The following is a 27,129-nucleotide window of genomic DNA, read 5'->3' on the forward strand; positions in this document are numbered from 1 at the left end:
TGTGTCCACGGAAGGTGCTAGAACAGGCATCCAGCAAGGGAGTGGCTGTGTTCTGTGTTGGTGAACGTTGGTAATTGTAGGAGGAGCATAGTGTCAGGGTGGACGGACGCTCACCACCTTCACTGAGCTGGCGCGGTGACCTGGGATGCGTCACCATTTCTCCTGCTTTGACAAAAAGTTTGAATTAGCAGATACATATAGATTCCCTGTGTCATTGTAGGTACTTACAAAATGAGAATAGACCCACAGAAGCTCAGCAGTGTCAGTTATAGCAAGTTTCTGTTTGGTGGTTAAAAACACATTCTTCATTTAGGCAAGACCTAGTACAGATGAACTCACTACTGGGGGGTGGTCCCTAAAACCCTATCCATTTTATTTGCTGGCTTTGAAAGAATCTGCTGTAATTTACCTTCTACTTACAGAATGCATGCTGGTTAAATCAGATTGTTTTAAATTCAAAGGTGGTGTTTGGGTAACTAACTCTTTTTAGACATTTTGTGACTATTCTAAGAAAGATAAGTGAGATTTTAAAATTTTTTTATTATTTTTTTTGCAAATGAAAGCTGAAACTCAGGAAGTCATTGGTAGATTAAACAGGCTTGCTCTAACAGGGGGTAGTCTGTGGCAGTTTGGGAAGTATCTTTGCCTAACTGAGTTGGCATATAGTTTGCACCAACTAAGACTTAACCAGTTACTTTAACTAAAACCACTAGCTTGGGACAAATAAACATGCCGTGCTATAAAGAGAGATATTTTTATGTTTTAAGTAGTTTGTATATACATGTATACTTAACACAAAATTAAATATCTATACAAAAATTAAATATCCATGTATTATAAACAACAATATAGACTTTCCTTCTTGTTCAGATTCAAAATACTTTTGACAATGCCAAAGGTTCTTTTGCGTTGGTAAAAATTACCATTAAGTGTTAAGCATTACTAATTAATTCTGATGTTTAAATGACTCTGATTGTTTAAAAATATGATAGATATTTTACTTCCCCCCAAATTGAATATATTTGTTATGAAGAAAAATAGCAATAACTCTGTAACGAAACCAGTTTAAGACTTAGGATTTACCTGGGTTTCTTTCTTTTTTTTTTTTAATTTAAAAAAATGAATTAGATTTTATGTGGCCTACATATATAAATATGCTTATAGGTCATGACACATATATCTTTACAGTACTATATTTAGAGTACGCATTTATATTCTAAAAGGTTACATAATTAAGTAACATTCAATTTGGAAGTTAGTTGTTTTTATTGGATGATGAGACCTTTGAGCTTCATTCAGCATGTAACAAGAAAACTTGTTTTTTATAGAAGTCATTTACTTGCAGAGTTCTTTAATAAAGTGAATCATTGCCCTCTATCTGACATAAAAGTTATATTTTTACAGTGTTTTTCTGCTTCGAGGGAACTGCATGGGAGTAAGATGTGAGCATTGTGTCCCAAATGGCTCAGTTCATTTTCTCTTGCAACTTAAATACTCGAGGATGGTCTTAGATATAACAACATGGCTCATCCCAGACCTCAACTTTCCAGAAGAGCCCTCCCTGGTGTCTCCAGGCAGATGCAGGAGCTCCTTCTTCCGTCTCCACCTGACCCCTGTCTCAAGCCCAGATCACCCTGTGCTGTGGTTACTAGCATGGCCCACTTTGCAGGGGGAGGGTCTTTTCCTCTTTAGATTCTCCCAAACCTAGAGCAGCGCCTTGTACCCAATATATATTGGAACGAATGCCTTTGTGGTAGGATTTGTCACGCTAGCATTGCTTCTAGGAAACACGAAGATGAAGTGGACTGACTTCCCCTTATTATTTCCCCAAACACGGCCCTAGGTCATATGAGAGCACACTCAGAATAACACCTCTTTCCCCTAAACCAAATCCCATAGATGGAGCTTTAAACACACAAGTTCGAAGCTGGACAGCAGAGGGGGGAGGGGCGGGGGAGGCAGAATGGACCGATGAGGCACGAAGGGACCTTTTCCGAGGTGATGGACATAGCTGAGTGGCATCGTGGTCACACAGCCATGTACATTGTCTCAAAACCCATTGGACGACATATTTAAAATATGTGCATTTTATTGTCATGAAATTTTATCTCAAAGTCAACTTAAGCAGAAGAAAGCCAGAGGAGAAATCTTTGGGATTTATTGTTTGGTTTGGAAAGATGGATTAATTAGTGACCGACGGTAGCATTAGGTTACACCAGTGTTCAATATCGAGTTTGAGGCTTTTCGCATTTTTTTCTCCCCTCCTCACCTTGCCTGAATGGAGCATCAGCGCTCATTGAGGGGTTGCAGCTGGAAGGGAGGAACGGGCAGGAGCAACGAGCAGACTGACAGCCGACTCCCCGCGGCGCTTTATTTTAGTCCCGGCACCTTCAGGGAATCCGCGCGACTTCAGCTGCAGGCGCCGCCGCTGCGATGAATCACGGCTGCTCGGGGGGAGGGGGGCAGGTTGCAGCAATAAACACTCTGCTCAGAGAGAATAATCCTCAAGAATGGCTTTCACATAGACTTAGTTAAAGAAGTGTCTGTAAAACCCACCAGGTTTTTAATGTGCTGTTCTCTTCAAGGGTTTAATATAGAATGTTCTCTGGGTAGTTTGGAGAAATCTGGAGGGGAACAGAAAAATGCATGTTCAGAGTCACTTGGAAGCATGCTCCCTGTGGTGGGGGGATTTGCCCAGTGGGTCTGCTGGGGTACAGGTGGGCCCCCTTGGCTGCTGTGTGGAAGGGAGATGAACCCGGACAAATCCCAAGTTGGTCAGCGGCCTTGCGGCCTGCCACAGCTCTGCAGATGGGTGCAGGAGTGGTACTCAAAGCCTAGGCCCTCACCTCGGGGGCGTCCCAGCTCATGGAGGGTCGTGGTCTTTAGTCTGAGGCTGTCAGCACGAGTTCGAGAGGCAGGGCTCGCTCTGTGAAAGTCGCAGCTTCAGACTCCTGAGTGTGAAGAACATTCTGGAACCCGTCTGTGTTCTCACTGATGGTCGTAGCGCTTGCTCGCTGGGCGCGGGGCAGGTCGTTGTTAACGCCCGTCACTCGGCTCTTGTTCCTTCCTTCCGTTGTCTGGAAATGGTCCTTTCGGAAGACGCTGCATCCGTAAAGCTGATATTCCCTAGCGTCTGCCCCGAATAACTATGAAAATGTTTTGCGTCCTGTGGCTTGATGGGAAATTCAGGTGAGGTAATGAACGTTAGAGCAGCATGCTAACGTGAGGATTGGTGTCTCCAGAGCCACAGATGGAATTTAGGGCACTCAGGGCAGGCCCAGCAAGAAGCCCCATAGAGCCGGGTCCCTCAAACAGTGGCCTGTTGGCCAAACTCAGCCCTGGCCTGTCTTTGGAAATGCAGTTCCCCGGGGACATGGCCTTGCCTGACCTCTGACCCGTGGTCTGCTGCCTGTGACTGCTTTCACATTTTGGTGACAAAGAGCCTAGGCAGAGCCTAACATGCTTATTCCCTGCCGCTTTGCAGAAAAGAGCGTGGGCCCCTGATGTAGGTGAAACGTGACGGAAAAACATTTAAAAACAAATTGCCTTAAGGTTTCGGTCTGTGTTGGAATTTGTGATGGGGTAAAATATAGGCGTGGGGACTGCACGCGTGTGGTTTGCATAATGGATGTGCAAATATTGGCACTGGAAGTTTGGGGCCTTCAGAGGTCCTCTGTACCCCGCACACGGAGTGCAGGCCGTGTGGGGCGGGGCAGGGGGATGGCCGCAGAGAGGGGCCCGTTCCCCACGGAGTTTGCCTGCAGGGGTGGGAGTGGGGTGTCTCACAGACCTTAGTTAACGCCCTCCAGCCAAGCTCCCCAGCCCTTCCCCCCAGCAGTGTGCACCCCGGCACTGGGCTGTCCTTGCGCTGCCTCGAGAGACCGTCCTAAATGTCTGCATCCCTTGAGGCTCCTGGCCCTCATTGCTACCCGGGATGGTGCCCGCATGGGTCAGATGTGATGCTTAACCAAATGAAGGATATTTTGGTGTCCTTTCCTGGTGTCCAATGTCTCTGGAGTGGAATCCACAGTGGACCAGCTTGTGAGCTCCTTGGCTTCCAATAAATGCCCTTTCCGGCTCCAACAGGAAGTGACTGTTCTCTGCGTGGTGGATCTAATCCCTAGAGCGATCTGTTGAAAATCTGGTCACTTGAAGAAGAGTCCCCTCCGGTGCTCTGTCTGCCCTCCCCCTTTCCGGTGGTTCTTTCAGGGGGCACGTCCAGGCTCCCCAAGGTCAGATTTTGTCTGCCATGGCGTCCCCAGTGCCCTGAGCACAGAGCAGGTTCCCAGTGAAGATCTGTGTTCCTTCCGCTACATATTTTGCCTTAGTAGGTGTCCAGCCATTGAGACGACTTAGGGTTTCCATTTGTTTTCCATTTCTGTGGCTTTACTGTGTGTCTGGCCCGTCAGTTCCTTCAGCTTGACTCAGAATTCTGAGTTGGGGTAATTGATCATTTTCCCTTTGCTCCGCCCACCCGCCTGCCTGCCCGCCTGCCTGCCTGCCTGCCTGCCTGCCTGTCTGGTGACATCTTTTATCAGCCCTTCTCGATTGGGAGCCTGGGATCCCCTGACAGTCTTTTATAGCTCTTCCCTGCTTTTATGACTGTCCGCAACTTTGTCTTTGCTGTCACCGGGCGATGAGAGCAAATGAAGGTGAAGCAGTGTGTCTGATCAATGCTGATGTTAACCTTGGCCTTCAGGGGAGCCAGACGGCCAGGCAGGCTTTCTTTCAAGGGAGCATTGGGACCACCTTCATCTAGTAGCAAGTTTAGGTAATAAGGTTATCTTACTTGGTCTGGGGAGGTTATTCTTTAGATATAAAATAGTTATTCTTTTGATCGTTGCTACAGTCCGAGTTGTGGCTGTTTTTGTTAGGGCATTCATGCTGTTTAGACTCATTCATCAACACCGTATAAGGAAGAAGCTCTAGTGTAAGTCACCTCCCATTTATCAGGTACCCAATGTCTCATGCATATGTGCATTTTGAGATCACAAACAGGTAAGGCTTATACGCTGCCTATCAGGTGTGACAAGCATAGGACACACAGCCTGACAAGGCTCGTGCTGCTGTCAGACACCCAGGAGTGTGTTTGGCAATCACTGAGGTCAGAGGTTATTTTTACTAGAAGTTACGCTAGGGATCAGCCAGTCCAGGCCCTTGCAGGTGAGGACACTGGTGTGTGGACAGGTGATTTGCTTACGGTAACCCAGGTACTTAAGGGCAGAATTAGAGCTAAAATCCTCACGTCCTGATCCTTAATAGTAATCATTATCTGGTAGTAAAACAAGCCAATAAACACCAGTGGGTATCATCACTCATGGCAATACTGAAATTTATCTTTAATTCCTTAAGATGTCTCCACTCCAATATTCTTTGATTGTAACCACACATCACTATACTGTGGATGGCTCAAATTCATTCATCTTTTTTCAAGACTTGGCTTCATGAACAGCTCCTAAGTACATTTCTGGAGACCGTGGTTTGGGTTAGGCGGCCTGGCGAGCTGTGTTTTGGCTGCAACAGAGTCTGCACGTGCAGACCGGGGTGGCGCCTACGCTGTGGCCAGCTCCATTGGGCCCAATGGGCAGGGTCAGTCCTTTAGTTGTGTGGCGGATCCCTCGACTGACCTTGGCATTCTGGCCAAAATGCTGCTTTCTGCCTGTTTCACTATCGATCTCTCTGTCCCATGCCTGCCTGCCTCGGCTGTGCCAGAGCCAGCCTGCCTCCAGCACTGTCCCCATTCCCCGCCCCACCCCCCATGGCCAGCCAAGACTTGGAAGTGACAGTTTTCATTTTCTGAATTCTTTGCGCTGTCAGATGCGGCAAAACAGGATGCTCACAGGAGGGAACCGTGCAAATATCGGAGACTGGCCATGGAATTCTCATTGGAGGGTTGTCAGTATTCACTGTCTTCTCCGTCAAAGCAAAGACAGTAGCTTCACCAGTTGGGCTCTACGTGTATTCGGCAACTGTGCCCTGAGTGAATCGCTCTCTGCTACCAGAGGACCAAAAGCCAGCGACATCTGTCACTGCCAGGCCTTTTTCCCTTTCTTGCCACTAATTGAAGTGTTTGCTGAGGTCCAATATAACTGAGCGGTCTTGCCAGCTGAAATGCCACGTTGAATGGGATGGTAATTATTTAGTTTAATCCCATTTCAAATATTTACATTTTTTTCGAAGACTCGAGGAAATGGCCCACATCAAAAAGACTGTGCTGTTTCAGTTAAAAGAAGGAAAGTGGTAGAGTGTCTAGTTTCATCTCTGGGCTGAGAGTTTTCTCAACACGGCCATTGAATTTAAGGTCCTCGTGCAGACCATCCAATGAGACAAAGTCAAGGTCAGCCAGGTGTAATCAATATCATTTATCGCAACAGTTCTGAGGCTCCGGAATGAATGCCGCTGTCGCAAATCTAAATCAGGATGTATGAAGCGTCTTAAGAGTATAAGAGTGAAGGATGATTAGAGTAAAACTATCTGGATTACTTATTTCATTGGCTTTTCTTCCTCGTGCCTGGACTTCTAAGAGCAACTGAGATTACAAAAAATTCAGTGTTGGAGACCTTTGCGATGTATCAGACCCATGCCTTTTATAAAGATGCTTAAAATTACAGGGTTTTTTTTTTTTTAAAGAAGAAATTTTTTGTTGTGAAAATATATAATGTTATCAAGTGCCAGATATTATTGCCCAAAGGACAGTAGGAATAGATCCTTTGGTCTGGGGCAGTTTTCCCCCCAAACCACCCCTCCCCCATGGGCACACATCTCAGTTCGGTTTTCACAGCATTTTAAAACCAAGGCATGCATCAGAACGGAGTTCAGCGATTACTCAAGGCCCTTTATCTGCATGCGGTACAACTGATATTATCCATGAACCTAAGTGCCGTTTTATGAAGATGTTTTTGAACACAAGTTCTACCCTGTAAGCTGTAATTATTTTGAAAATGCTCTCCCTTTTTGTGGCCTGTTTCTCTCTTTGATCTTCACCTGAGGTTCTTTCAACATAAACGGGGGTGACATTTAAGATCGTTCCAGTCTATTTCAGTGTATACGTGTCCTTACGCACCCCAGCACGGGACCTGTTCTTTCAAATTTAATGAGTGCCGGAGCATCCGATCCTGCCCAGCAGTCGCCGGTGCATGCTTGGGTGTTTGGCCGGGATCTCTGGGTTTCTTTCTGAACCGCCACGGCCCTTGTTTCCGTTTCTCCCCCTTCTGCAGTTTCCTCACGTATTTTGCTGAGTTTACGATGAAAGGGAGAAAGGGTGATGCATCATTAGCGTCGGTACACAGCCTCATAAATTTTCTTCGCTTTACCTCACTAATCATCATCATCCTCATCATCATCACCACTAGTTATGCTCCAGAAAGTAAAGTGGCACGCAGCGCAGGCTGGCCGGGGGGAGAACAGACCGGCATGTGGGCATGTGAATCGGAGAGGCTGCTGTCAGAATGACCTGAGTGGCCGCGCGTGCAACCATCTCACCAGCCTGCTCAGCCTGCATGGTGGGGCTGTAGAGCTGGCTTGGATTGAGCTGGAGATTCGAGGAGTGGAATCTAATTGGAAGAGAGCTCCACAGCAATGAAGTGAACATTCCTTGGAACATAAATGCATGGAGAAAATTGCATGTTGGTGCTGCAAAAAAAAAAAATGGTGCGGCAGGTCCTGAGGCAGGGCCAGGGAGAACACTTGCACTCCTCCCGAGTGGTTCAAGTTCAAAACCGCAGTTCCAGGAGGACCAGGAAGCGCTTCCGGTCAGGTCACACACAGAGCTGTAGGAACAGTTGGGAGGAAGGAGGGGACTGGCACTGAGTCCTTCATTGCCTGGCAGTGCCGGACTCCAGACTCACTTGACTGTGAACTCACAATTCCATCCTCCCCGTTTGGCCAGCGGGGAGGCAGGTCCCGAGAAGCTAAATGACTTGCTCCTGTGTGACAGAGCGAGGATCTGACCCAAGATTCTTTGAGGCCAAAGCCCCCCCATCCCTGAAGCTCCCACATTTTTATAAGCAAGGAAAGTAAATAACAGGGGACAAGAGGAAGGTTAAGAGATAAATTGGTGTCAGGAGACATTGTTTGTTCTCAACTCCATCTGCGTTGCGGGGGGGTTGTCCTCAGAGGCCATTGTCCGGGAAGGCTGTCACCGGATTTATCAAGTGGCAGCAATCTGTGCTTTTTCCAACTATCCCTGCCCAGTGCTGTCATCTGTGCCACCGTGGCTCAGAGATCGATCCTCCCACGCCAGACACATTGCTGTCTCCCCGTGGGTAATAATATCATGGCCTGACCTGCATCGACGGGCTTACACAATAAGGATAGATAAGAGGGAGAATTGGCCAGTACTGACCAGCGAATCTCGTGTTTTTGTTAAGAAAAAATAAATTCAGAGCCGTGGATATAAAGTTTGAAGAATTCCACCCTAGCTGCTCCCGTGCTGGGCATCCCCGCTCTAGTCCCCGCTCCCCACCGCAGCCGTCCATACACTTCCCCCCTCCTAAGCTCCACTCCCTGCCTTCGCTTGCTCCTGGGGCTGTGGTCCCCACACTGGGCAGCACACACCTGACCACCCATCTGTCTTGGAGCACCTGAGCCTGCCTCCTCTGCCCCTCTAGGCTCGGATTTCTGTTTTCCGAAGATTAAAACAAGCGTTCCTCATTGTCCTCCCTCAAAGCTACCCCTGGGCCTCGCACCGCCTCTCTGGGGGCTCTCGTTCCTACATTCCAGCAGCTTCCCCAGGCTCCATCCATCTCACGTGCCGACACCACTCAACGGTACTAGCCACCTCCCGTTCTCTGAACCGGGAGGTCTCTCCTCAATGTTCACTCCCATAACCCTTTGCCCGGGACGCATGGATGAGTTTCCTCCTGCTTTGCCCCTATTTTCCTCTAGACGGGGCTGAAATCTGGGTTTCCCCTGAGGGCCTAATCCATTCTGTTTTGCCTGTCTCTGGCTGATGTCTCTTCTCTGTGGGCGCCGCCTAGGTCTCTTGGGTCCGGTCCTGACTCTTCTCTGCAATATCAGCCTCACATTTTCAGCTTCTTTTCGACTCTCTGGTATCTCTCCGAAGAACGTGTTTCTTGTCTCTTCGTGCACCTCGGATGGAATACGGCCACAGAGAACTCATTGTCTTTGTCTTGGCGATCCCTGTGTGTGTCAGGGGTAGATAGCTCCCTCCTCCTCTCAAGACTTCGCTTGGCTTCTTCCCTCCCACGGGCTCCTGGGAAGCCGCAGCCGGGTCCCAACGGCTCTTGTAAGACCTCCCCAGCAGTCTGTGTTTCTTCTCGGTAACCGCCCTGTTTACTTCAGCTACTTACTGCTCTTGTCTAATGTGAGAGCAGTGTCCCAGCAGGTCCTCCGGCTCTCTCCCGAAGGTAGCTACCTGGTGAGTCATGCTCATGCTCCTGACCTTGCTGGTGTTTCCCCAGCGCTCCGCAGACGGCCCCTCGCGCGGCCTTGGCCCGGCACCGGAGGCTATCTGCAGCCGGTGGTCTGCGGCCCTCAGCCTGTGGCTGGCTTTGCTCCCCCCTCCCCTCCCTGCAGGACCTGCTGCCCCTGGCTGGGCCTGTGGGCATCCATATCAGAACCCTTCCTGTAGGAGCTAGAAGTATGACACTCTTGGGGACGGGCTCTCTAGGTGACTCTTGTTAGAAAAAATCCTGTAGTCTGTGTCCAGAAATAATTCTGTGATTGCTCACTTCCTTTCCTCTGCTTGGGCTGATGTCTGACCCGGAAAGAACCTGTTCTCTGATTTGACATGCGGAGATCCTCCCCGTAATCCAGACTTGTCACTGAGTCGCCCCTGGTTCCCCCAGCTCCTGTGCGGCCTGCATCACTTTGTATGGATAGTTGTTTGAGTCCTTCTAGGCTGGGAGTTTCTTACGGGCAGCAACAAGGTCTCAGCTACAAGGAACAAAAACAAGTACTGTGATGATTGACACATGGCAGCTATGTGATGAAAATTGGAATGAATAAACGAATGGAAGAGAAAAAAAATTACATTCATTCTGACCTAACTTTGAATTGCTTCGGGGCAGGATTTGGGTCTGATTCTTCTTCATATACTGCAGTAGCTGGATTGGTGCATGATAGACACTGGATAGGTATTTTATTTTTCTATTTTTTCCAGCTCTGTTGAGACATGATTGACAAGTAAGATATTTAAAGTGTACATCGTGGTGGTTTGGTAAAGGCGTACATCGTGAAGGACCCTCCCTCCTCCATCTAGCTGGCTATACATGTGTCATCTCACATATTTATATTCCTTTTTTTTTCTCTTTGGTGAGACTATTTAAGTTCTACTTTTAGCAAATTTTTTAAAAAGATTTTATTTATTTATTTTTAGAGAGGGAAGGGAGGGAGATAGAGAGAGAAACATCAATGTGCGGTTGCTGGGGGTTATGGCCTGCAACCCAGGCATATACCCTGGCTGGGAATCGAACCTGCAACATTTTGGTTCACAGCCTGTGCTCAATCCGCTGAGCTATGCCAGCCAGGGCTTAGCAAATTTTAATTACTCAATAAATATTTGTTGAAGTAGTGGATAGATAATAATTGATTATGATATGAACTTTCTGAATGCTGTGGTACTATATATTACTTTTAATGATTTAATACAGCTAAAATATTTTCAACATAGGTTGCTCTCTTGGTTGTCACTGTAAATTTTCATCAGTGACTATTTTTTACTTCATACTCTTTCTGTGTTCTTAATTGTGACTTGAACACACTCGTGCATTCTTAATTTCACAAAGGAAGACAGGAAAAGAAGCTTGGCTTTTTAAGAAAAATGTGAAAGAGCTTTTCCACGTCTTTAGCTCCTGCCTCTGGGTGTGGGTGGGGTTCTGGGACTAGCAATTACTTCTACAACAGTGGTTGAATGGTTCTTTCCAGAGTCATCACAGCTCCACGCAGAGACACATAATTTGGATGCTTTCAGTAGGGAACAGAGTTGGGCGGCCTTTATTAACGCTGCTTTGCACAAAGAGGTGCCTCTAGCCCCAGCTGAGTTGTACTGAGTTACCCTGCACCTGGGCCTTGCCAGGAGGCCAACACTGTGCTTTTTGCGGGGAGGGGGTGGGGGCTGTGAAGTCTCGGTGCCTGCCAGTCTTCTCTGACAACCTTTCCCTGGAACACCTGATTAGGATCAATTCATGGTCTTTGCCGGTGGTCTTGTTACTTGGTGCGCGCCAAAGGAGGAATGGAATAGATAAACGGCCTGAACGATATTCCTGATCCCGTGTGCCTTTGTGACCCCTGCTGCCTCAGGGTCACTGGTGGTGTGCGTGGTGGTCTGGTCTTATCTTTTGTGTCTTGTTTTGTGGTTGTCTCTCTGAAAATCAGTGGACAAGAATGACCTTGGTTTGAGTGGCTTGGTGGGCAAGGGAACAGAGGCCAGCGTGTGCTCTCTTGGCATCATTCTGATGACGTGTCAGAGAGGAACAGTTCCAACCCTTGTCAAGGGGCAGCTTACTTATGCGAGGCACCTACACTGTAAAGTTGCTTGCATTTGGCAGTGAATACCTACGGGAAGGCAAGTGGGGTCAGGAAAAGAAAGTGAGAGGATTGAAAGACAGACATTATTTTTAGAAAATGCTACAAAGTTATTGGAAGCCAGAGAATTTCTCCGGCGTGCTAGAAGGATAATCCAGGTCCCCTGGAATGTACAAAACAAGCAACAGACTGGCCCTTTTATGAAACGTGGGGCATTGTATACCCATATATCCCAGAGGTATTTGGTTCTTTAGAAATGGGCAAAGTATTCGCCAGGACGAGCCGTCTGAGACAAGTCACGCACTGACCACTGGACAGAGCGGGAATCCTACAGTCTCGGGGGTGGGGAATTTTTATGTTTTTGACCTACTGTCAAGACTTTTGAGCAATGGCATGAATCCATCCGATATGCCGATGTCTCCACTTGTTTGAAATAATTCTGTGTGCATTTTTGTCTCCTTCAGAAATGAATACACCTGGGCGTGCTCAATGCCTGTGAGCTCCCCCATCGCCTCTTGACTTTGGAAAGGCTCGACGAAGGAAGGTGCCAGAGCGGTGGCCTCTGACAACAAGCTTCTTCCTCTTGGCCTTGCCTTCCCTGCCCCCAGTTCACCATGGAGACGCTCTCCCAAGATTCTTTGCTGGAGTGTCAGATCTGTTTCAACTACTACAGCCCCCGGCGCAGGCCCAAGTTGCTGGATTGCAAACACACCTGCTGCTCCGTGTGCCTTCAGCAGATGAGGACCAGCCAGAAGGATGTGAGGTGCCCGTGGTGCCGGGGCATCACCAAGCTGCCTGCAGGCTTCTCCGTGTCGCAGCTCCCCGACGACCCAGAGGTCCTTGCCGTCATCGCCATCCCGCACGCCTCCGAGCACACGCCGGTCTTCATCAAACTTCCCAGCAATGGGTGCTACATGCTGCCCCTGCCCGTCTCCAAGGAGCGAGCGCCGCTGCCGGGAGACTCGGGCTGCCGCCTGCTGCCGGGGAACCAGCAGAAGCCTGTTACCGTGGTGACCATCCCACCGGAGCAGCAGCCTCTGCAGGGCGCGCCGCCCCAGGAGGAGGCCACGGAGGCGGCGCCACCTGCGGTGGAGGAGGAGCCAGACAGGCGTGGCGCGGCGAAAAGCTCCACCTGGTCTGGGGTGTGCACTGTGATCTTGGTGGCCTGCGTCCTGGTCTTCCTTCTGGGCATCGTGCTCCACAACATGTCTTGCATTTCAAAGCGTTTCACTGTGATATCCTGTGGCTGAAGAGAGTGGCGGGGACGTCTCTCTCGCGGGTGCCTACCAGGGCTTGAGCAGGTGTTGGTGATTGGACCGAGGGGCGAAGATGGGGGCGACGCTGATCGTTTGGTGCCGAGGGTTGGCCTCCGGGGTGCCACTTGATTTCACCCAAGACAAACACAGAGGACAGAATGCGAGGCCTCAGCGAGAGGCCCAGGCAGGCCACTCTGAGCATCGATGGCAGCAGCTTCGAAGACGATTGCATGCATCCTCATAGTCACTTATTAAATGGACTGCAACTTATGATTTTCCAAAATCACGTGGCCAGATAAACATATTCTGCTTGGACGTGGCTCTGTGCAGGCGCACACGGTGCGATCGTCTCTAAGTGTGGTAGATTAAACCGAAGATGCTCTGTACAGATGCCGGAGGGTAGGATCAACCCCACGAACCCATGGACAAGTTCAGTGATGACACCCAGCACCGGTTCCTTTCCTTTTTTTACGGTGACACCCAGTCTTCATTCAGTTGCCAAGGCCTTTTATACCTTTTGAATGGCACCCTGGTCATGACAAGTTCAGCAGACCATCATTTTTTGAAGGAAATGGTTGAACAAGTGTTTCCAAACTGTTGTGTTTTGTCACGCGCCTTCGTTCTCCTTCCCGCGTTATGAGAGCCCGGCACATGTCTGTTACATGGAGGAAGCCCACCCGGGGAGCAGCGACCTGAGTGAGGAGGAGGCATGCCTCGTCCCACAGGAAAACTCTTTGCCAATTTTTCTCAAGCCATCTCACAAGACCAGAATTTTAAGTGTAAATATTGTGCATCTGTGTGTGTGTGTGTGTGTGTGTGTGTGTGTCATTTGATTTGCCTCAGGTTCTGGATCTCGCCAGGAGAATCCCAGTTAGGAAGACGTAGTGGGTGCCAGTGAGTCCCGGGTCTGAAATGGTCACCTCCTGGGCACCGGGACCCACCGGTGAGGTGTCACGCACTTGTCCCTTCCCACCCTTGCCCCTCTTCTGCGGTGCAGTCGAGCCCCGTGTTCGGTGAGGCACACATGGAGAGGAACAGAGCCTTCCTTGCCTTTTCTCCCAGCCTGGGGTATTGAAGTGGCCGTGAACGTCGTTACCTGGTGACAGAGCTGGGCTGGCAGGCCAGCAGGCAGCCCGTGGGTATTTTTTTTGGAAGATATTATTGTCCCGTGAGAGAATCCCATTCTCTCACCATTCAGAATCCCCATTCTAAACCATTCAGAATCCCCGTTTCCTCTTCTTGTAGAAGTAAGACTGTCTCTTGTATTTTGACATGTGTTTTTAGTGGGAAAAGGGGAAGGTAAACCAACAACTTACATTCTCACTTTAAACGGACCCGTTCCCTCCTCCTAAATTCTCAAATATGCTTCACTGTGTAATGGTCTTTGGGTGCTCACGAAGAAAGGTCTGCTAGTGTTAAGTGGTAAATTGCCATGCCTGGAAGTGTGTGCATGCGGAAATAGCTGTGAGCGTTACGGTTCTTTTCTAATTTCTTTCATGGGATTCCTGGAGCAAGTGCTGTGTGACAAAGAGTCCTCACAAATATGTATGTTTGTGTTTCATTTAATCCATGCAGCTGGGGGAGGGAAAGATAAGCAGTAACTAGTTCCAAAAAGCAAGGCTTAGAAATAACCCTGTATGATAGAGACAATTTAATTTACTTACACGCTAACTATTACCTTCAAGCAGCACAAAATATGCACATTAAACTGATGGAAATTGTGTGAGATAAAATGACAGTAGAATGACTAGAATCCAAAGCTAACGCTGTTCAATGGTGTGGGAATTCAATATAAAAATATGAACTCGGGTTTTTCAAATCTTTCACATTTTTTTTTCTGCAGGCCTTTAGGAAATGTATTTGAAAGCTCAAGCTAGAAATTAGGTTAAAATGCCATTTTACTATGTAAGCTATTGGACATTATACAACAAAGCTAGGATTTATTTGGTATTAATAATTTAGGTATCATATTAGCTGAATACTACCCTCTATTATGTAACACAATATACTGTTGGGTTAGTGTCCATTTCTCAAACTCAGCCAGGCTGCTGTAATGCATGTCTGACCTCATTTCCCTTCCTCTGGGGGGAAAAAAACAACAAAACACAGAATCATTGCATTAAAAACACTACTTTTCGAATGGACTTTACCCTTGCAATTTTCAGCCATGCTGTGGTGCAATTCATTGTGTAAATGATATCTGCGTATGTGTATGTACAGTAGGAAATGACCGGCTGTGTAGTGTAGTATTTGATAAGCCTTCTCCGTGTCAAGTAGGTTAAATACAGACACTAACATGTATGACAGTCCAGTGCCCTGTGTTTCTTAGTGTAAAAATACTGAGTAAAAACATTCATGTAACTTCTCCTTCAAAGCAATCCGAAGCTAGAGCTGCAGTTAAGCAGCAGAAAATCAATCAGCTCTATGGTAGATTCTTGGCTTTACAACCTAGAGTAACAATAACAACCAAATCAGAATTTTCTGTGCGAGTGTCACTGACATAAGAAATAGTGTTTGAGTGAATTCTGCCCACAGTTACTTGTGCACCTGTTCGTCAGGGTGTGCACTTTGTGTGTGTGTGTGTGTATGTGTGTGTGATGTCTCGGTCCGCCTGATAGAATTTTTGTAGACTTGATGTTTACTGGACTTGGCATCCCATTGCTCTGGCCTCTCCTGGCAGTCACCCACGACACTAACAACTCATCTACCCCATGTGACCAAAGTCCAGTGACGCAATCGGCTGGAATTTACAGTTGCACATCAGTGGAAAAAAAAAATCACAATGGAAAGCACAGAAAGTAAGAGGTAAAAGCAACCTCTGGGGCCTTTGTTTTGAGGACGGACCCACCGAGGCCCACAGAGTTGCGGAGCCACGCGGCAGTTTGGAATTCTGCAGCAGAGGGGAGGAGAACTTCGTGCCGCAGCTTCCTCTTCCTCCCAAGCCTGCCGCCTTCTCTGGGGGGCTGTGGACGAACTTTTCCAAGGTGGATGAATACCCTTCATGGACTCGACTCTTGCTTTAAAGTTTTTCTTTTGTAGATTTATATATTCATTTTTTAGTTAGCATCTACCTCTCTGGGAAATCAAAGGAGGGTTGATTTGGGGGTGAGTATAGACTTTGAAAGAAAACCATGTGATTTGAATTTTTTAATTGCAAACCATTGTCTCCCCACCCCCCCCCCCTATCCCCAGCCTTGTTTGTAAAGGACAATGAGTGTTGTGTAAATAGCACACTATAAGAAGCATGAATTTTTGCTTTTATTAATGATCTTGACATAAGCCAGAGAATGCTTACTATGTTTGGTAGAGCCAAGCAGGCTATCAAAAAGCATTGTCTTTGGAAAATTTCTGTACAGCGACCTGAGGCATAAGTTGTGATGGAAAGCAAATCCGTTATCAGTTCCCATCATACTGGGTGATCAGAAAGCTCTCAAGTATATTCTTTAAATATATAGTTAAGTTTACTCTTCTGCATAGCTGGAGAGTGGGTCCCCTGAAAGTCAGACCCACGGGGGTGCAGCCCTTGGGACTGTCCAGGTGGGCATGGCTCAGTGCAACTTTCTGTGACAATGGAAATATGATGTAACCTACGTGGTCCCACATCCGGCAGTTGAAATGAGGTTAGTTTGCCTGAGTAGCAGGATTTTATGTTTTATTATTTAATTTTAAGTTATTTAAATGTAGTCACTCATAGTTAGCGGCCAACACATTGGCCAGCACAGTTCTGGATGGTTGTGCAATGGTATCGAGCATCAAAGTATTAGGAGGAACAGAGTAAGGCTAAGGAGACAGCTTGCGATTTAGTAGTTACATGCAGTTGGCTAAACAAAAAGAAAAAGAAAAAACAAAACCTTTCTGGGATTAAAAAGTGTATGATCTCAAGTACCACAGTAAAATTCATTGGTTGCTTTTTGGAATTATCCCTTAGATACTTTGGGTCAAGGCACGATCAGAATGCTCAGTGAAGCTTAAGGAGTGCTGTTGAAGCCCTTTTTCTGGCGATTAGCTGCATGTGACTCCGTTGCCCCCAACTAGTAGTTAACCAGTAGACCACTTGACTTGCAAGTTATGCATGACCTGTAACTGTGAAAATGTGTTTAGGGTTTTGTGGCCAAAAAGTAAATGTTACAGAAAAAAAAAAAGCCTGATGAAATCTCTCTTCGATTCCCACACCTTACCCGGACCTCACTGCTGCATTAGTAAGGTGTGGGGTGGCGGAGAGCACGCATGTTTTACACCGCTCGTGGAGAGCGTCTCTGTTCGCCCCGGGAGTCTGCCGGCATGTCCTTGTCCGTGGCGTGGCGTGTGTGGGCGTCACTCTCCGTTTGCCAGACTCGAACATAGGTACTATTTTGGTTTTAGTCTGTTTTTTTTTTTTTAATTTTCACTATCACTAAAAGAATTGAAGATTTGAAGGCAGGCCCAGACACTTTTTTTTTAAACATTAAAAAAACATTGCCCGTGGAAGTTACTAAAATGGCTTTTTAAGTGGGTAAATGGAAGCAGAAAATTCAATGTGAGATATTTGTTCATAGAAAGATCAGGCTGTTCCTGATGGTGCAGCATTTGTTCCGGTCTAGATTTGGGTGTTAATGAGTTCCCATAGCTTGATTCGAAAACCTCACGCTGTGTCAAAACGGGTCAGTGTGCTTTTCATTGTTCTCGAATATAACATAAACCAAGTGCATTTGCTCCCATTTTGCAGGATTGAGTTGATTCCCCCATACCCAGAACTCATCAATGGGCATTGACTGTTCTTTTTAAGCTTGTTTTTAAAAATTACAAAAAAAAATTTTTTTGGCCAAAATAACAGGTTTTTTTTAGACTATAAGGAAGTTAGAGATCCAAAGTTACTGGCCTGAGAGGAGTAATGTGCAAAAGATTTGAATTTCTGTCTTCTCTCAGAAAAATGATGCTGCTAACCCATCAGCATTTCATTTGCACGTAAGACTAGTCATCAATCTGTTGCTCTGACGAAAAATAAGTGGATATTCAAGCCATTGATTTTTTTTCTGACAATTCATTCACATATAGGCGTAGAGATATAGATGTAGGTCTATGATTTCGCAGTAATGAGTTAAATCAAGTAAAGATGTTATTGGTCATGTTTTTCAATTGGTGAGTTGCATACTGTCTAATTTCGGTGTTCATACCTTAACAAATTCTTGGCTGCATCCAGTATGTCAAGCTGTCCACCTTTGTGAGTGTGTCTGTAACTAAACTCTTGAGACTTCTCAAATGTATCAAGAGGTGGGTTCTGCATACATTTCCTTGGGGCATCGTTGATGGTTGAAGAACTTAAGCAGGTGGGGTGTTTCATTTCTGTCTTCTAAATAGCTTCCTGTTTGGCCCTGCTCCAGCGGTCCTGGGTAGAGCACCATGTTTCCCGAAGTCTTAGAATGTGGCTCTGGTTTTTCTGCACAAGTTTCCTCGCACAGTTGAGCCAGTGATCTTTTTTTTTTTTTTCTTTTTTTCTTTCAGGATTTACTGCCTGGGGTACCCCACTCTCTGCATCTCACTTATGGTGTAGTGGTGCTTGAAAACACTCATCTCGTCAGCTAGACTTTCTTATTCTAATCTGAGGTTTTTGATACTATTCATATTATGAATCCTTTTAGGGACAATCAGTAATTATTTGTGGCAAAGTGCTGAGGGCTCTTGAAGTCTGTAATGGATTTTCCTTGTTTCTTCTGGAGGTGTTTTCTCTAGCTCGACCTGTTCTAGATACTGCCCTAAACTCATCATCTTGGCCGTAGGGCTAGTGGCCCACGTGCAAGTCCTCTGAGGTCTCCCTGGAGTGTGAGTCGCTGGGCTGTTCTAACAAGAGGTTTCCAAAGGGATGCTCGGTTTTTAGTTTGACATTGGCTTTTGGAGAATCCAGGAGTGGAAGGTTGGGTATGATTGATAGTGGTGAAGGCACTGGGCTGCAAGAGGAAGGAAATGGATGAGGCCACTGCCCCTCTGAGGGACCGAGGTAATGTTTATGTCATCTCTGTTCAAACAGTGGCAGGATGGATGAGCTGCTATCTTACCCTTGCTTCAGACAATTCCTGTACGGGTTTTCCTGGCTGAGGTACGTCCCACCCGTTGAGCGGATCCTGTGTGGCACTGGTGGAGCCTTGGCCTTGGACCTATTGCAAAAGATGGACGGATCTGCCCAGAGAGTGAGGAAAGGCGGGCATAAAGGGAAGGAAATCTGGGATGGGATTATAGCTCCAAAGCAAACGGGGCAAGAGCTGGAGGTCAGTCATGGCAGAAACCAGCGGAAGCATGACAATTGGGAAGAATGGCCAAGAGCAATTTGTCACGTCAGCGTGGCCCACCAGATTCAGTCTGCAATGTTTCCATTGAAGACATACAGGGGATGCGCTGGGCGGATGAGAGGGCCCAAGGGCCCCGCAGGTGGTCGGCCATGCAGGGCAATTTCAGAGCCTGCTCCCGAGTTGGCGCTGAGTCCTGGGTGAGCTCCGCTCGCATCCTCTTGGCCGTGGACCACAATACCTGTACCCAGGACGTGTCCTGACCTGACTGTGCTAATACCCTGGGGAAGATGCATTCGAGAACATTTAGGTTTCTGTCCTGGTGGTTGTCATTTATTCTGTTTTCCTTCCACCGCTTGTTCCTGTCTGCCTCCCTTGACGGTGGCAGGCGGGGAGGCCGGTTTCAGCTCGGGGTGGTTTTGAACTCCAACCTCAGCCACGTAGCTGCCGCCCGGGGTCCCTGCCCTCTCGGCTGTACCAGCGGGCTGCCGGGCCCTCCTCATAACCAATACTCCAGTCATATGGCGAGATGAATGCTGCTCAGAGGCCGCTCACTCAAGTCCGTGACAGGTTTCATTTACAATTATGTGGATTATTTATTTTAGGAGCTTTTCTTTTGAAAGGGTTGAATCGCCCTACAGATAAATGAGCTGCTGGGCTGTGTAGAAAACACTGTCTAAATGTTGCCAAATACTGACTTCATAAGGGGGGTGGGTGGGTATCGAGCTGCTGTGTATAAATCTGAATGTCTTAAAAGCATTCTTGCTTGCTCTCTCTGTTGTAGATGGTGTCTTAGTAAGTCCTGAGTTTTTCCGATGAACTCAATTTTAATATATGGTATTTTTGTATGCCAAACTGGTGTCTTGTCCTTTGTATATGTGGTAATGTTGATTTTATGACTACTGTTAAAACACATTTGCTATGATTAAAATTCATAAAACGATTTCAAATAGACTCATGCGTTGGTTTTCCTTCTCCCCCCCCCGCCCCCCCCCCGCCCCGCTCCACAGAGATTTAAAAAAAAATGGCTGGAAATTTCATCATTAGCTACTTTTAGGATTTGAATAGACTAAGCTTTATGCAACGAGGGGCTCCCAAACCAAGGATTTTAAGTGGAGGTGACCTTCAGGTGGCTCCTTGGAGGAGCTGAAGAGCGCATTTGTAGCGAGTAAGCCCAGGCATGTTTTTACAGGTTGGGTTTTTGTGGCTTCTGGTTTATCTTCCACTGCTTAGAAATGACGCCGTGCGTGTCCGGCCCCAGGCGGACGTACCATCTTGTGAGTGCCGATGGAGGACAGCTTCTAGCATTTGTGTCTGGAGAGGTATCCTGCAATAAATGCTCTCGTCAATGGGGCGGAGGGGGTTTCGGAGAGCTGTTTTTGATCAAAGCATCCTGTCTTTCAATAACTCTGGATCATGTCAAGGAATTGCAATTCAGTTTAGCAGGTGGCCTCATCCTAATTAAGAGGTTATTGATGATCTAATATGCATGGATGCTAGGGTAAGCACAGTCTGGCTCTCTGGGAAATTTTTCTTTTAAGTGAGAGGTTATTGTGATTCAATACCCATTTCTTGTGCCAAAAATGAAGCTTTGTCATAGGGAGCCCAGATTTTTGAAAGTGTGAAAATGGCATTTAGCATGTTTTAGAACTTCTGGGATAGATTTCCCCGGTCCCAAGGAGCGTGGCAGGGCGGGAGGGGTCGGGGGGAGGGAGACTCATTGTTAGGGAGCTGCTTGCTTGCTCTTGCCAAGTTTTCCTATCGGCTGGAGATGCCTTAGCTTCTCCACACCTTACGTCTCCCACGCCAGGGCTGGGTTAGAGGCAGCTTCTGTAGCTTTAGTGGGGACCAGGGCCAAGGAGGGGGGGTCACAAGAGAACCCTGCCTGTGTGTCTCATCCTGGGTAAACCACTTGGGCAACTCCTTCAGACGACAGTGTTTGGGTGGCAACGGTTTTCTGCCTAGGGGTCAGGCAGGAAGGGGAGGTGAGCCTGTGGCAGCTCCAGGATATTTGCCGTTAGGGCCCCTCCCTGCAAAGGGGTGTGTGAGTAGCGGGAGTCGGGTGGGGAGGGTACACAGAGGGAGTGGAGCCAGGCCCGGTGACCCCTGGGTCCCACCCTGACTGTCGCTTTTTACAGACATACCCGCCCCTCCAAATACTCGGCCAGATTTCCTGAAATGAAAGACCGTCTGTCTGCCAATGCATTATTTTTCTTAGTGCTTTTGTTTCCAGTGATAATTCGTGGAAGAGAGACCCATTTTCAGCGTACACACAGATGGAGCAACCTCGGGCCGTGTGAATGGCACCTGCAGTGGGCAGGGAGTCAGGGGAGGTGATGCTAGGATTAGACTGAGCCTCTGCTTTTCTTTTTAGAGGTTTGAAACCTTTTGCACGATTTTACTGGACCCCCCAAAACGATACAGCTATCATTGGAGTCTGTCTCTCCCTTTCACGTACGTACCTACTGCACTCTGCATTCCCCATCTTGCTCACACACTTGTGCTTGATAAATGACTGTTTGTATTATCATTTGCAAGTGAACAAGTATACAAATGTGCATGTACATATATATGTGCGTGTGTGTACATGTATGATTGAGGTCTGTCCAGATCATACATCTAGCCATGTAATGTGAAAAATAGAGACGTTTATTGAAGATACCAAGATCCAAGAAACATTGAACACAGGACAACGATGCCTCAGTCCCTTTCAAAGTAGGCTCCTTGGGACCTCACACAGTTCTCCCAGTCACCATCAGCTGCCCCATCATATTTTCCTGAATCTCATCGATGGTCTGAAATCTCTTCCCTTTCAAAGGTGATTTTGGTTTTGGGAAAAGGCAGAAGCCACAGGGCACCAAATCTGGGCTGTAGGGGGGCTGAGTCACCTGGGTGATTTGATGTTTCACCAAAAAAACTCTGCACGAGAGGTGATGCATGGGCAGGTGCATTGTCGTGATGAAGCTGCCAGTTGCCAGTTTCCCATAGCTATGGCCTTCTGAATCATCCCAATAGTTTCCATAGGAATGTTCGGGCTTCATGTAAAATTTGATGCAGATCCGTTCCTCTACTTGCTCCATCATTTTGAATGTGACAGCCACACAGTACACATGCTCACTCAACAGTGTTTACCACTGCCACTGACTAGCATAGCGAAGAGGTCATTGTTCACACATGCTCATTCCAGTCCACTCTCCTTAGCTGCCAGATCACATTGATGTCACAGAAACCATTCTCGTTATGTTGATAATGGTTGGATTTTTACGAGACAGACCTCGTATGTGTATACACACACACATATGTGAATATTTCATGGACACTTGGCATAGATTTTTTTAAGGTTGAAGAGTAAAGATCTTTAGAGAGAAATCAAAGTAGAGAAAAGTACTCAGGTTTGGCTACGAAGAATAATTTACATAGAATCGTGAGGAAAACTGGGGAGGGGGAACTTCCCCTTTAATCATTCTAGTCACTTCATCCTTCACTCAGTTCCTCCTGATGGCCCGGCTGCAGAGACGAGCCAGCTGGAAACATCCCTGTTCTCGTGGGCCTCACGGTCTTGCAGGAGAGACAGGCCTCACTCACTAAACAATGTTTACGCCTACTGCCAAGAGAGGTACCCGGTGTCTGAATGCATGTACAGGGAAGGCATGGGTTGACCTGCTGAGTCCAGGTTGCAGAGAAGGTCAGAAAAGAAAGGCTTTCTGGCAGAAGTGGCTGCCAGGATTAGATCTGAAGGATAAATTGGGACCAGTGAGGGCCATGTGAAGGAACACATTTGAGAAGGAACAATGGGAGACAAAGGAAGCCTTTTTGGGAGTGAGAGATGCCCTTTCTTGTTCGGCTCCCTGCCATTCCTGCATCGCCTTGTGCTGTGTTACCCAGCAGTGGATGACATTTTCAGTGTGACTCTCCAGTCCCCGAGAATATCTACAAAGGGGCGCTTTACAAAGGCACGGTATGGGGGCTATTTCCCTGGAACGTATTTTCATCAGACATCATTCCATGTGAGGCCCGCTCCACAATGGGCATCTCAGCTCATTGTGCTTGCATAACTGGGGCTATTTTCCTCTGCCTGCGCCATGTGCAGAGAACAGGACACGTGGAATCCTTTGTTCCAGCACTCAGGCTGTTAGTGTCTGAATCGGGTGGACTCAGAGTCCGACATTGCTGACGTAGGGCACAGCTCAGCCCCTCTGTCCAAGTAAAAGCCTGGAGAAAAGCATCTTCCAAGCTATATGCTGAGATATTAGCAGGGGTTATGGGAAAAATGTTTTGTGGTAACATAAACTCAGTTCAGGTAGTGTTTTAAATGGCAGAACTTTTCAGGGCTTTAATATATATCTTAGCTTTAGAGAAACAGAATCGATAGGATGTGTGTGTGTGTATCTACACATTTTTATCACATACATATGTAGCACATATCTGTAGCTATGTACTTATGTATCTATGCATCTGTGTTTTATGTCTCTATGTCTATCATCGATGAAGAGATGTCTTTTAAGGAACTGGCTCATGTCATCACAGAGGCCGGTAAACACAAAACCTTCAAAGTGAGCCGTGAGGCTGCGGGCCCAGGGAAGAGCTGATGTTGTAGCAAGGCAACAACATCATGATGATGAGTGGAAAGGCGGTCTGCAGGCAGACTCCCCTCCTCCTGCGGGTCAGCCTTCTCTCTTAGGACCTCCGGCTGATGGACTAGGCCTTTGCACACTATGGAGAACAATCTACTTAACTCAAAGTCTGCTGATGTCAGCGTTAATCTCTCTGAAGCATGCCTTCCCAGCAACATCTAGACTAGTGTTTGACCAAGCGTCTGGGTGCTGTGGCCTATCCCAGTTGACACATAAAGCCAACTCCCACAATGTGCTTAAAGGTCTTTGCAAATCTCTGAAAGGGGAACACAGTACATACCCCTTTCTCCCAACTTATCTAAGAAGGCGTTATTTGCAGAACACCTATTAACATCTAGTAGACCACACATTGGGGGAATATTGACCTTGAGTCATAATTGACAATTTTTATTTATCCCAGATAATCAAAATCTGGCCAAAAAAAAATACATTAGTGTATATAATGTATGTAATACGATTAAACCATTAGCGCATATGTTTGCTTCCGTGTTTTAAAACAATGTGATGCAAATGTAAATTTAATACTTGTGAGAGACTTACCTTATTGGTAGATTTTAAGTAATTTGCATGCTAAAATTCCATGCACTGCACACATTACTAGAAAAATGTTCTCACATTAGCAAATTATAGGGGGGCATACGTGTGCATCTGCTTTAGTAGTGAGGATGCAGATGGTTCATGCTTGAGCACAGCACATACGTGCCGGAATAGTTTTGGAAAATTACAGCCTAAAAAATCATAAATATTCATTAGTACATAGTGTGGGGTTAAAAACAACCCACAACAAACTAAATTGATAATGGCGAGAAAAACTAACAATAATTTGCTATTAAGAAGCAAGAAGAGCAGCAATTAAAAAAACATCATTGCAAGCCACATTCTGTGGCAGATGATCAAAACTGTCACACCATTTGAGCTTGCTCTAGCAACAGAGTTTAGTCCCGTCCGATGCTCTCTGCTCCACGAGACAAGCTGTTCTATAGATCAGACAGTGTGAACACAAAGAAACCGTCATCATGCAAGGCAGTACTGGTAATGAATCCCGATCCCTCCCCCAAAGTATGGGAGTTTGACTGTTTGCATACGCACATGCGCAGTAGGAGTCTTGCGATGTTAGTAAAACACTGAGTCGGAGCCATGCTGGAATTCTCTAAACTCTAAAACGCATTCACGTTAGTCTCAAAATACCAAATTTAGCAGAACATATATAGGCAGTTATTAATGAGTTAATCTCACTCAGGCATTTAAAAAGAAGTTTTGGATGGGGGGGGGGTGGAATCCACGAGGAAGACCTGTGGGCCCCCCAGTGAGCAGTACTTGGAGGACCGCTGCTGGGGGGTTGGGCAAACAAAGGAATTTATGAACATGTGAAAGACGCCCGAAAATAAATTAGATTTCCATTCCATAGAGCATCAGTAGAAATGTAAATTTCAGGAATGAAATCAATAGTTGTAAAATTTACTTTCTTTTTTTTTTTAAAGATTTATTTATTTTTAGAGAGGGAAGGGAGGGAGAAAGAGAGAGAGAGAAACATGAATGTGCGGTTGCTGAGGGCCATGGCCTGCAACCCAGGCATGTACCCTGACTGGGAATTGAACCTGCGACACTTTGGTTCGCAACCCGCACTCAATCCACTGAGCTACGCCAGCCAGGGCTTGTAATATTTACTTTCAAATATACCCAGTATATAGGCCATATATGAACAATCTGTGCTGCTGTGAATTTCCATCTGTTGTGTATTTAAACACAAGTACCCATGGCACGGTTAAGTTCCCTAGTACCATTTCCCAGTTGTCACCATGGAGAATGAAGCACTTCTCCTTCCTAGCTTCATTGCGGGCAACGAAGAAGTGGTCTCGATTTTATCCCAGGTGAAATGCTCCATCCTCACACCATCGGGAAGGGTAACATTCATTCCAAAATAAAATGTTTGTGCCTCCCGAAGTTTCCACCAGCTCTCCGAGCCTTTTCCAAGGAAGATATTTGGTGGTTTTTATTTTTATGGGAACCACTGTTAATTTCAGAAGGACTTCAGTTTATGTAATTCTGGCAGATGGGTTTTGCCCCGAAGAGAAAGGGTAGACTGCCTGTGTAAATTTGGAAGAGAAGCGGAGCGAGTAGTGAAATGCGCCGTTACACGGGGGAAGACTTCCTACAAGGGACTGCAAAGGAGACATCGCTAACAGACGAGATCCTGCCGATCCTGCCTGAGATCCCCCTGCAAGGCTGGGACCTATGCATGCTCCCCACTCACCGTCGCAGCCCCAGCCCCCAGTGGAGAGACTGACGCTCTGTAAAGATCTGCTGAATGAGTGTGTGCCTGAGCCGTCTCGTCTGCTGAGATAAGTCAGTAGCATCCGGCTCCGGGGGCTCTGACAGTTCTGGAGCGGGTGGCTGGGGCTGTCTTCTTTGCCGATCTCATCACTTTCTGCCCTTAGATTCTTGCTATTGCTCTGGGGAATCGTTTGCTTTCCCCTTCCTGCCCATCAGACCCAGTTTAATGAGCTCTTCCTGTTCAGCTGTCTTCCTGCAACGAAGTCATTTCCTCTTCCACAAAAGGTTCATGCCCCAGGCTCATGGGCTTGGGCCACTTAACTCTCGTCAATCAGAATTCACTGATGAGCCCGTACTGGCCCTCTTGGTTTGACCACCTGCCAATGTCGTGCTCTGCCCAGATTCTATTCACTTGCCACACTCTGTTTTGTTGCATTAATTGTGATGTGTGGTGTGGGTTTAGGAGGGAGGGGACAGTGCTCGGACTGGGGCGAGGCCAGTGAGGCACCTAGGAGGCACACACTGTCTGAAAGTCCTCACTCACCTCACCCCAGTCCCAGCTCTGGGAGGCGGAAGGGCGGGTGAGTGTGAGCATGAGCGTGTGAGTGTGTGTGTGAGTGTTAGCAAATGTGTGTGAGTGCGTGTTAGTCGTGGCTGTGACTGGGTTGAAGGTAACATCCAGATATACATCACCGGTTTTCCCAACAGTTGCAAAGACTGTCTTCTATACATCACAGGTGCTCAGTAATTACTGGCTGTGCCCAAGTAGAAAATTACCCAAGTTACAAGGCCATACTTCATCTTCCCAGTTGAAAGAGCTAGAAAAGAATCACGTGACTTAGGCCAGTTTGAATATATATACTTATACAGGGGCAGATGTGAAATGTCTGCTTTAAATACACTTTACTTTTAATTGTGCAATGCACTTTAAATGTTAGGTAATTTTTCTGTCTTCGCCCCTTAAGAAACAGTTTTATCAGGCGACCTTCATAAGAATCTAAAATTAGCAGTTTCCTCGTATTACAATGGGGACGATAATAACAACACATGATTTATAGGGTGGCTGCGAGGGTAGAAACAGTCAATGCAAATAAAGGACTTTGAACAGTGCCTGGCATGTTATGGGGTCTCAGCCAGGGGTGGCTACCTGTCTACACGTGAGTGCATGGATGCATATGTGTGTTTCTAACTCATGTGTCCACCCGAAGAAGAACCTTG

General features: G+C 46.9%; 1 protein-coding gene and 1 non-coding gene across 3 annotated transcripts in view; both read left to right on the plus strand.

The window, feature by feature from the left end:
* RNF152 (ring finger protein 152) overlaps positions 1–13,916 on the plus strand; it is a 55,554-nt gene extending 41,638 nt beyond the window's left edge. For both annotated transcript variants that reach the window (XM_028524339.2, XM_036010170.1), the window contains exon 3: positions 11,952–13,916. In XM_028524339.2, the coding sequence (XP_028380140.1) occupies positions 12,102–12,737 (636 nt within the window). In that variant the 5' untranslated portion in view covers positions 11,952–12,101 and the 3' untranslated portion in view covers positions 12,738–13,916. The remainder of the gene's footprint in view (positions 1–11,951) is intronic.
* A 10,591-nt stretch (positions 13,917–24,507) lies between these two features.
* On the plus strand, positions 24,508–24,630 carry LOC114507162. Its single transcript, XR_003685433.1, has one exon. It is a non-coding gene; the product is annotated as a small nucleolar RNA SNORA28 (small nucleolar RNA).
* Positions 24,631–27,129: the final 2,499 nt, after the last annotated feature.

This window comes from Phyllostomus discolor, chromosome 9 (assembly GCF_004126475.2).
Source record: "Phyllostomus discolor isolate MPI-MPIP mPhyDis1 chromosome 9, mPhyDis1.pri.v3, whole genome shotgun sequence".
NCBI classification, from domain to species: Eukaryota; Metazoa; Chordata; class Mammalia; order Chiroptera; family Phyllostomidae; genus Phyllostomus; species Phyllostomus discolor.